Source organism: Oncorhynchus gorbuscha, linkage group LG01, assembly GCF_021184085.1.
Source record: "Oncorhynchus gorbuscha isolate QuinsamMale2020 ecotype Even-year linkage group LG01, OgorEven_v1.0, whole genome shotgun sequence".
Lineage (NCBI taxonomy): Eukaryota > Metazoa > Chordata > Actinopteri > Salmoniformes > Salmonidae > Oncorhynchus > Oncorhynchus gorbuscha.
Genome location: NC_060173.1, coordinates 120171081 through 120182314, shown reverse-complemented (window position 1 = coordinate 120182314; position 11234 = coordinate 120171081). Strand labels below are relative to the sequence as shown.

Below are 11234 nucleotides of genomic sequence, written 5' to 3'. Positions count from 1 at the left end.
GGGTTTTTTAGTGTAGGGTTAGATGGTAGGGTATTTAAATAGTGGAGTAGGGTGAGGGTTGTAGTGTAGGGTTAGATGGTAGATGGTAGGGTTTTAAATAGTGGAGTAGGGTGAGGGGTTGTAGTGTAGGGTTAGATGGTAGGGTATTTAAATAGTGGAGTAGGGTGAGGGGTTGTAGTGTAGGGTTAGATGGTAGATGGTAGGGTATTTAAATAGTGGAGTAGGGTGAGGGGTTGTAGTGTAGGGTTAGATGGTAGATGGTAGGGTATTTAAATAGTGGAGTAGGGTGAGGGGTTTAGTGTAGGGTTAGATGGTAGGGTATTTAAATAGTGGAGTAGGGTGAGGGGTTTTAGTGTAGGGTTTTAAATAGATAGGTAGGGCTTTAGTGTAGGGTTAGATGGTAGGGTATTTAAATAGTGGAGTAGGGTGAGGGGTTTTAGTGTAGGGTTAGATGGTAGGGTATTTAAATAGTGGAGTAGGGTGGGGGTTTAGTGTAGGGTTAGATGGTAGGGTATTTAAATAGTGGAGTAGGGTGAGGGGTTTTAGTGTAGGGTTAGATGGTAGGGTATTTAAATAGTGGAGTAGGGTGAGGGGTTGTAGTGTAGGGTTAGATGGTAGGTTATTTAAATAGTGGAGTAGGGTGAGGGGTTTTAGTGTAGGGTTAGATGGTAGGGTTTTAAATAGATGGTAGGGTTTTATTTATTTAAATAGTGGAGTAGGGTGAGGGGTTTTAGTGTAGGGTATTTAAATAGTGGAGTAGGGTGAGGGTTTTAGTTTTAGATGTAGGGTATTTAAATAGTGGAGTAGGGTGAGGGTTTTAGTGTAGGGTTAGATGGTAGGGTATTTAAATAGTGGAGTAGGGTGAGGGGTTTTAGTGTAGGGTTAGATGGTAGATGGTAGGGTTTTAAATAGTGGAGTAGGGTGAGGGGTTTTAGTGTAGGGTTAGATGGTAGGGGTATTTAAATAGTGGAGTAGGGTGAGGGGTTTAGTGTAGGGTTAGATGGTAGGGTATTTAAATAGTGGAGTAGGGTGAGGGGTTTAGTTTTAGATGGTAGGGTTAAATAGTGTAGTAGATTTAGGTAGGGTTAGATGGTAGGGTTTTAAATAGTGGAGTAGGGTGAGGGGTTTTAGTGTAGGGTTAGATGGGGTATTTAAATAGTGGATGGTTTAGTGTAGGGTTAGATGGTAGGGTATTTAAATAGTGGAGTAGTAGGGTTAGATGGTAGATGGTAGGGTTTTAAATAGTGGAGTAGGGTGAGGGTTGTTGTAGGGTTAGATGGTAGGGTATTTAAATAGTGGAGTAGGGTGAGGGGTTGGTTAGAGATGGTAGATGGTATTTTAAATAGTGGAGTAGGGTGAGGGGTTTAGTGTAGGGTTAGATGGTAGATGGTAGGGTATTTAAATAGTGGAGTAGGGTGAGGGGTTTTAGTGTAGGGTTAGATGGTAGGGTATTTAAATAGTGGAGTAGGGTGAGGGGTTTAGTGTAGGGTTAGATGGTAGATGGTAGGGTATTTAAATAGTGGAGTAGGGTGAGGGGTTTTAGTGTAGGGTTAGATGGTAGGGTATTTAAATAGTGGAGTAGGGTGAGGGTTTTAGTGTAGGGTTAGATGGTAGGGTATTTAAATAGTGGAGTAGGGTGGGGGGGTTGTAGTGTAGGGTTAGATGGTAGATGGTAGGGTATTTAAATAGTGGAGTAGGGTGAGGGGTTGTAGTGTAGGGTTAGATGGTAGATGGTAGGGTATTTAAATAGTGGAGTAGGGTGAGGGGTTGTAGTGTAGGGTTAGATGGTAGATGGTAGGGTATTTAAATAGTGGAGTAGGGTGAGGGGTTGTAGTGTAGGGTTAGATGGTAGATGGTAGGGTATTTAAATAGTGGAGTAGGGTGAGGGCTTTAGTGTAGGGTTAGATGGTAGGGTATTTAAATAGTGGAGTAGAGTCAGGGGTTTTAGTGTAGGGTATTTAAATAGTGTAGTAGGGTGAGGGCTTTAGTGTAGGGTTAGATGGTAGGGTATTTAAATAGTGGAGTAGGGTGAGGGGTTTTAGTGTAGGGTTAGATGGTAGGGTATTTAAATAGTGGAGTAGGGTGGGGGTGTGTAGTGTAGGGTTAGATGGTAGGGTATTTAAATAGTGGAGTTGGGTGAGGGGTTTTAGTGTAGGGTTAGATGGTAGGGTATTTAAATAGTGGAGTAGGGTGAGGGTTGTAGTGTAGGGTTAGATGGTAGGTTATTTAAATAGTGGAGTAGGGTGAGGGGTGTTTAGATGGTAGGGTTAGATGGTAGGGTATTTAAATAGTGGAGTAGGGTGAGGGTTTTAGTGTAGGGTATTTAAATAGTGGAGTAGGGTGAGGGTTTTAGTGTAGGGTTAGATGGTAGGGTATTTAAATAGTGGAGTAGGGTGAGGGTTTTAGTGTAGGGTTAGATGGTAGGGTATTTAAATAGTGGAGTAGGGTGAGGGGTTTTAGTGTAGGGTTAGATGGTAGGGTATTTAAATAGTGGAGTAGGGTGAGGGGTTTTAGTGTAGGGTTAGATGGGGTAGATGGTAGGGTATTTAAATAGTGGAGTAGGGTGAGGGGTTTTAGTGTAGGGTTAGATGGTAGGGTATTTAAATAGTGGAGTAGGGTGAGGGTTTTAGTGTAGGGTTAGATGGTAGGGTATTTAAATAGTGGAGTAGGGTGAGGGTTTAGTGTAGGGTTAGATGGTAGGGTATTTAAATAGTGGAGTAGGGTGAGGGATGGTAGATGGTAGGGTTTTAAATAGTGGAGTAGTGAGGGTTTAGTGTAGGGTTAGATGGTAGGGTATTTAAATAGTGGAGTAGGGTGAGGGGTTGTAGTGTAGGGTTAGATGGTAGATGGTAGGGTTTTAAATAGTGGAGTAGGGTGAGGGGTTTAGTGTAGGGTTAGATGGTAGGGTATTTAAATAGTGGAGTAGGGTGAGGGGTTTTTAGTGTAGGGTTAGATGGTAGGGTAGGGTATTTAAATAGTGGAGTAGGGTGAGGGGTTTAGTGTAGGGTTAGATGGTAGATGGTAGGGTTTTAAATAGTGGAGTAGGGTGAGGGTTTTAGTGTAGGGTTAGATGGTAGGGTATTTAAATAGTGGAGTAGGGTGAGGGGTTTAGTGTAGGGTTAGATGGTAGATGGTAGGGTATTTAAATAGTGGAGTAGGGTGAGGGGTTTTAGTGTAGGGTTAGATGGTAGGGTATTTAAATAGTGGAGTAGGGTGGGGGGGTTGTAGTGTAGGGTTAGATGGTAGGGTATTTAAATAGTGGAGTAGGGTGAGGGGTTTTGTGTAGGGTTAGATGGTAGATGGTATTTTTAAATAGTGGAGTAGGGTGAGGGGTTTAGTGTAGGGTTAGATGGTAGGGTATTTAAATAGTGGAGTAGGGTGAGGGGTTTTAGTGTAGGGTTAGATGGTAGATGGTAGGGTTTTAAATAGTGGAGTAGGGTGAGGGTTTTAGTGTAGGGTTAGATGGTAGGGTATTTAAATAGTGGAGTATTTAAATAGTGGAGTAGGGTGAGGGGTTTAGTGTAGGGTTAGATGGTAGATGGTAGGGTATTTAAATAGTGGAGTAGGGTGAGGGGTTGTAGTGTAGGGTTAGATGGTAGATGGTATTTTAAATAGTGGAGTAGGGTGTAGGGGTTTTTAGTGTAGGGTTAGATGGTAGGGTATTTAAATAGTGGAGTAGGGTGAGGGGTTTAGTGTAGGGTTAGATGGTAGGGTATTTAAATAGTGGAGTAGGGTGAGGGGTTGTAGTGTAGGGTTAGATGGTAGATGGTAGGGTATTTAAATAGTGGAGTAGGGTGAGGGGTTGTAGTGTAGGGTTAGATGGTAGGGTATTTAAATAGTGGAGTAGGGTGAGGGGTTGTAGTGTAGGGTTAGATGGTAGATGGTATTTAAATAGTGGAGTAGGGTGAGGGGTTTAGTGTAGGGTTAGATGGTAGGGTATTTTAAATAGTGGAGTAGGGTGAGGGGTTTTAGTGTAGGGTTAGATGGTAGGGTATTTAAATAGTGGAGTAGGGGTGAGGGGTTTTAGTGTAGGGTTAGATGGTAGGGTATTTAAATAGTGGAGTAGGGTGAGGGTTTAGTGTGGGGTTAGATGGTATTTTAAATAGTGGAGTAGGGTGAGGGGTTTAGTGTAGGGTTAGATGGTAGGGTATTTAAATAGTGGAGTAGGGTGAGGGGTTGTAGTGTAGGGTTAGATGGTAGATGGTAGGGTATTTAAATAGTGGAGTAGGGTGGGGGGGTTGTAGTGTAGGGTTAGATGGTAGGGTATTTAAATAGTGGAGTAGGGTGAGGGGTTTTAGTGTAGGGTTAGATGGTAGATGGTAGGGTATTTAAATAGTGGAGTAGGGTGAGGGGTTTTAGTGTAGGGTTAGATGGTAGGGTATTTAAATAGTGGAGTAGGGTGAGGGGTTTTAGTGTAGGTTCAAACGAAGGGTATTTGGTGATTTATTCATGTTAATTTTTAAGCAACGTGGAAGGGAGTTATACTCCAGTCTCGTGAGTGGCGGTAATGCAACTTTTGTTGGATGCCAACCACCGTTAAACCTCATCGAAGAAGAAGGAGGAGGGGGAGCATATCAGAAAGACGACCACACCTTCCCATATTGTGCAATCTTGTTGGGGCGGAGTCGTTTCAATAGACGGTCAGCCAACACAAGGAAAGTCACCCACACTACTTGCTGCATGAGCTCGTAACTTGTATTTTAACGAGAAGAGTTATTATTCGACAGAATTTCTCCAGTCGAGGTTGATCCGTATTCCACCGCTGCCAACATGTCGGATTTAGAGAGACTGAAGATGACCGGCGCTGGGAAAGCTATCGCCTTGTTGACAAGTGGCGGAGATGCACAAGGTACGGGATGATTAGGGGAAGGGACAAACATCTGTCCAGCTATTTATCAACTAGGGCTCCGTTGTGTTAGTTGCATAATCCCTACAGGTCGTCGGTCATATGTTAACTGCTAGTTATTTTACTTTGATCATGATTTTAAACTACTTTTATTTTACTCGAGTTGTTGACATGGGGTTTTGACAGCTAAAAGGAAAGAACGAGGGCTTGACAATGTTATCCAATAAATGTGTTTTCGTGCATTTTGACAGATATGACTCGTTCCACTTATAATGTTGTATAAATCGTAATCTGGTTGTGTGTCTTCGTCCGTCGATCGTTTGAATAGAATCAGTTTGCTAAATGTTTGTGGAAGCGCTGCTAAAACTGAAGGTGCGCTTGATTGAGTGAGATTTTCTGTACGCCGGGTTGGCGGATTTCGTGTTTAAAACCAATATAAAGCTGTGAAAAGTGTCAACTCTGGCAACATTTCGCACCGGGCCAACTAGACAAGCGCACCCCCATTAGCGCATCTACGTGTGTGTGTATTGGGCCATACGTGCAGGATATCAGGTAGACGAGAGGAGGAGCCATTCATTGTATTACCTTTGCATGTTTGATTAGGGACCTTTAAGGTTACAGACTCCGCCTACTACAGAACTAAACAGTGGAGGACCATCCTACTCAGTGAATTTAATACAGAGAGTGGAAAAATGACAGTAGCGAGGCTATATACAGTTGGGGGGGCTATATGCAGACACCGGTTAGTCAGGCTGATTGAGGTAGTATGTACATGTAGATATGGTTAAAGTGACTATGCATATATGATGAACAGAGAGTAGCAGTAGTGTAAAAGAGGAGTTGGGGGTGGTGGGACACAATGCAGATAGTCCAGGTAGCCATTTGATTACCTGTTCAGGAGTCTTCTGGTTTGGGGGTAAAAACTGTTGAGAAGCCGTTTTGTCCTAGACTTGGCACTCCGGTACCGCTTGCCATGCGGTAGTAGAGAGAACCGTCTATGACTGGGGTGGCTGGGGTCTTTAACCATTTTTAGGGCCTTCCTCTGACACCGCCTGGTATAGAGGTCCTGGAAGCTTGGCCCCAGTGATGTACTGGGCCGTACGCACTACCCTCTATAGGGCCTTCCTCTGACACCGCCTGGTATAGAGGTCCTGGAAGCTTGTCCCCAGTGATGTACTGGGCCGTATGCACTACCCTCTGTAGTGCCTTGTGGTCGGAGGCCGAGCAGTTGCCATACCAGGCAGTGATGCAACCAGGCAGTGATGCAACCACTCGATGTTGCAGCTGTAGAACCTTTTGAGGATCTGAGGACCCATGCCAAGTCTCCTGGGGGGGAATAGGCTTTGTTGTGCTCTCTTCACGACTGTCTTGGTGTGTTTGGACCATGTTAGTTTGTTAGTGATGTGGACACCAAGGACCATGTTAGTTTGTTGGAGATGTGGACACCAAGGACCATGTTAGTTTGTTGGAGATGTGGACACCAAGGACCATGTTAGTTTGTTGGTGATGTGGACACCAAGGACCATGTTAGTTTGTTGGAGATGTGGACACCAAGGACCATGTTAGTTTGTTGGAGATGTGGACACCAAGGACCTTGAAGCTCTCAACCTGCCGCACTACAGCCTCGTCGATGAGAATGCGGGCGTGCTTGGTCCTCTTTTCCTGTAGTCCACAATAATCTCCTTAGTCTTGGTTTCATTGAGGGAGAGGATGTTATTCTGGCACCACCCTGCCAGGTCTCTGACTTTCTCCCTATAGGATGTCTCGTTGATGTCGGTGATCAGGCCTATCAAATCAAATCAAATGGTTTTAGTCACATACACATGGTTAGCAGATGTCAATGCGAGTGTAGCGAAATGCTTGTGCTTCTAGTTCCGACAATGCAGTGATAACCAACAGGTAATCTAACCTAACAATTCCAAAACTACTACCTTATACACACAAGTGTAAAGGAATGAATAAGAATATGTATATAAAAAAAAGTATATGTATGTATGTATGTATGTATGTATGTATGTATGTATGTATGTATGTATGTATGTATGTATGTATGTATGTATGTATGAGTGATTGTATAGAGTACAGTATATACATATGAGATGAGTAATGTAGGGTATGGAAACAAGATGCAGTGGATGTTATAGAGTACAGCGTACAGTATATACATATGAGATGAGTAATGTAGGGTATGTAAACAAGATGCAGTGGATGTTATAGAGTACAGTATATACATATGAGATGAGTAATGTAGGGTATGGAAACAAGATGCAGTGGATGTTATAGAGTACAGTATATACATATGAGATGAGTAATGTAGGGTATGTAAACAAGATGCAGTAGATGGTATAGAGTACAGTATATACATATGAGATGAGTAATGTAGGGTATGGAAACAAGATGCAGTGGATGTTATAGAGTACAGTATATACATATGAGATGAGTAATGTAGGGTATGGAAACAAGATGCAGTGGATGTTATAGAGTACAGTATATACATATAAGATGAGTAATGTAGGGTATGGAAACATTACATAAAGTGGCGTTGTTTAAAGTGGCTAGTGATACATTTATTACATCAATTTGTCCATTATTAAAGTGGCTAGAGTTGAGTCAGTATGTTGGCAGCAGCCACTCAATGTTAGTGGTGGCTGTTTAACAGTCTGATGGCCTTGAGATGGAAGCTGTTTTTCAGTCTCTCGGTCCCAGCTTTGATGCACCTGTACTGACCTCGCCTTCTGGATGATAGCGGGGGCGGCAGGGTAGCCTAGTGGTTAGAGCATTGGATTAATAAACAAAAGGTTGCAAGTTCGAATCCCAGAGCTGACAAGGTACAAATCTGTCATTCTGCCCCTGAACAAGGCAGTTAACCCACTATTCCTAGGCTTGGTAGTCCTGGAGGGCAGGTAGTTTGCCCCCGGTGATGCATTGTGCAGACCTCACTACCCTCTGGAGAGCCTTACGGTTGTGGGCAGTTGCAGTACCAGGCTGTGATACAGCCTGACAGGATGCTCTCAATTGTGCATCTGTAAAAGTTTGTGAGTTTTTTGGGTGACAAGCTGCTGCTGTGCCTTCTTCACAACGCTGTCTGTGTGGGTGGATCATTTCAGTTTGTCCGTGATGTGTATGCTGAGGAACTTAAGTTTCTACCCTCTCCACTACTGTCCCATCGATGTGGATAGGGGGGTGCTCCCTTTGTTGTTTCCTGAAGTCCACGATTTGTTGATGTTGAGTGTGAGGTTATTTTCCTGACACCACACTCCGAGGGCCCTCACCTCCTCCTTGCAGGCTGTCTCGTCGTTGTTGGTAATCAAGCCAACCACTAGTGTCGTCCGCAAACTTGATGATTGAGATGGAGGCGCGTATGGCCATGCAGTCGTGGGTGAACATGGAGTACAGGAGAGGGCTCAGAACTCACCCTTGTGGGGCCCCAGTGTTGAGGATCAGCGGGGTGGAGATGTTGTTACCTACCCTCACCACCTGGGGGCGGCCCGTCAGGAAGTCCAGGACCCAGTTGCACAGGGCGGGGTCAAGACCCAGGGTTTCGAGCTTGATGACGAGTTTGGAGGGTACTATCGTGTTAAATGCTGAGCTGTAGTTGATGAACAGCATTCTCACATAGGTATTCCTCTTGTCCAGATGGGATAAGGCAGTGTGATGGCGATTGCGCCTTCTGTGGAACTATTGGGGTGGTAAGCAAATTGGAGTGGGTCTAGGGTGTCAGGTAGGGTGGAGGTGATATGGTCCTTGACTAGTCTCTCAAAGCACTTTATGATGACGGAGGTGAGTGCTATGGGGCGGTAGTCATTTAGCTCATTTACCTTAGCTTTCTTGGGAACAGGAACAATGGTGGCCCTCTTGAAGCATGTGGGAACAGCAGACTGGGATAAGGATTGATTGAATATGCCGGTAAACACACCAGCCAGCTGGTCTGCGCATGTTCTGAGGATGCGGCTAGGGATGCCGTCTGGGCCTGCAGCCTTGCAAGGTTTGACACGTTTAAATGTTTTGCTCATGTCGGCTGCAGGGAAGGAGAGCCCGCAGATTTTGTAGCGGGCCGTGTCAGTGGTACTGCATTGTCCTCAAAGCGAGCAAAGAAGTTGTTTAGTCTGTCCGTATGCAAGACATCCCAGCAGGGCAGAATGTGATTTTCTTGATTTTCTTTTCCTCATTTTGTCTGTCATAGTTGAAGTGTACCTTTGATGAAAATTACAGGCCTCTCTCATCTTTTTAAGTGGGAGAACTTGCACAATTGGTGGCTGACTAAATACTTTTTTGCCCCACTGTACACAGTAATTATTATAACTTATTATAACTTCCGGAGGACATCCTTCAACCTATCAGATTTCTTGCAGCATGAACTGCCATGTTGTCCACCCAATCAAAAGATCACAGAATGAATCTAGTACTGAAAGCATAAACTACAGCTAGCTAGCAATGCAGTGTATATAACATGTAGTAGTTGACTCAGAGAGAGAGAGGAGAGGGAGAGAGAGACAATAGTTGAACAGTTTTTAACAAGGGGAAGCAGCATAGAGAGCAAGAGAGAGCTAACTATATTTTGCAGAGGTCGACCAATTATGATTTTTCAACACCGATACTGATTATTGGAGGACCAAAAAAAAGCTGATTAATTGGCCGATATATTTTTAAATGTATTTATTTATTTATAATAATGACAATTACAACAAACTAAAAGTGGTCATTCAGTTCATATAATACATCAATAAAATCTATTTAGTCTCAAATAAATAATGAAACATGTTCAATTTAGTTTAAATAATGCAAAAACACAGTGTTGGAGAAGGTAAAAGGGCAATATGTGCCATGTAAAAAAGCTAACGTTTAAGTTCCTTGCTCAGAACATGAGAACATATGAAAGCTGGTGGTTCCTTTTAACACGAGTCTTCAATATTGCCAGGTAAGAAGTTTTAGGTTGTTGTTATTATAAGACTGTTTCTCTCTATACAATTTGTATTTCATTAACCTTTGACTATTGGATGTCCTTATAGGCACTTTAGTAATGCCAGTGTAACAGTATAGCTTCCATCCCTCTCCTCGCCCCTACCTGGGCTCGAACCAGGAACACATCGACAACAGCTACCCTCGAAACATCGTTACCCATCGCTCCACAAAAGCCACGGCCCTTGCAGAGCAAAGGGAACAACTACTTCAAGGTCTCAGAGCGAGTGACGCACCACCGCTAACTAGCTTCGGAGTTGATAGGCTTGAAGTCATAAACAGCTCAATGCTTGTCGCACAGTGAAGAGCTGCTGGCAAACGCACTAATGTGCTGTTTGAATGAATGCTTACGAGCCTGCTGCTGCCTACCACCGCTCAATCGGACTGCTCTATCAAATATCAAATCATAGACATAATTATAATAACACACAGAAATACAAGATGCGTCATTAATATGGTCGAACCCGGAGACTATCATCTCGAAAACAAGACGTTTATTCTTTCAGTGAAATACGGAACCGTTCTGTATTTTATCTAACGGGTGGCATACATAAGTCTAAATATTCCTGTTACATTGCACAACCTTCAATGTTATGTCATAATTACATAAAATTCTGGCAAATTAGTTTGCAACGAGCCAGGCGGCCCAAACTGTTGCATATACCCTGACTCTGCGTCAATGAACGCAAGAGAAGTGACACAATTTCCCTAGTTAAAAGAAATTCATGTTAACAGGCAATATTAACTAAATATGCAGGTTTAAATAATATATACTGGAGTATTGATTTTAAGAAAGGCGTTGATGTTTATGGTTAGGTACACATTGGTGCAACGACAGTGCTTTTTTTGCGAATGCGCTTGTTAAATCACCCGTTTGGCGAAGTAGGCTGTGATTCAATTATAAATTAACAGGCACCGCATCGATTATATGCAACGCAGGACACGATAAACTAGTAATATCATCAACCATGTGTAGTCAACTAGTGATTATGTTAACATTTACATTTACATTTAAGTCATTTAGCAGACGCTCTTATCCAGAGCGACTTACAAATTGGTGCATTCACCTTATGACATCCAGTGGGACAGTCACTTAACAATAGTGCATCTAAAACTTAGGGGGGGTGGGGTGAGAGGGATTACTTAACCTATCCTAGGTATTCCTTAAAGAGGTGGGGTTTCAGGTGTCTCCGGAAGGTGGTGATTGACTCCGCTGTCCTGGCGTCGTGAGGGAGTTTGTTCCACCATTGGGGGCCAGGGCAGCGAACAGTTTTGACTGGGCTGAGCGGGAGCTGTACTTCCTCAGTGGTAGGGAGGCGAGCAGGCCAGAGGTGGATGAACGCAGTGCCCTTGTTTGGGTGTAGGGCCTGATCAGAGCCTGGAGGTACTGAGGTGCACAGCTCCGTAGGCAAGCACCATGGTCTTGTAG

The 11234-nt window shown here is 43.6% G+C and overlaps 1 protein-coding gene across 1 annotated transcript in view; it reads left to right on the top strand.

Moving 5' to 3' along the window:
• Positions 1 to 4608: 4608 nt before the first annotated feature.
• LOC123993520 (ATP-dependent 6-phosphofructokinase, liver type-like) overlaps positions 4609 to 11234 on the top strand; it is a 40587-nt gene continuing 33961 nt past the window's right edge. The window contains exon 1 of the mRNA XM_046295791.1: positions 4609 to 4849. Coding sequence (XP_046151747.1) covers positions 4771 to 4849 — 79 coding nt within the window. The 5' untranslated portion in view covers positions 4609 to 4770. The remainder of the gene's footprint in view (positions 4850 to 11234) is intronic.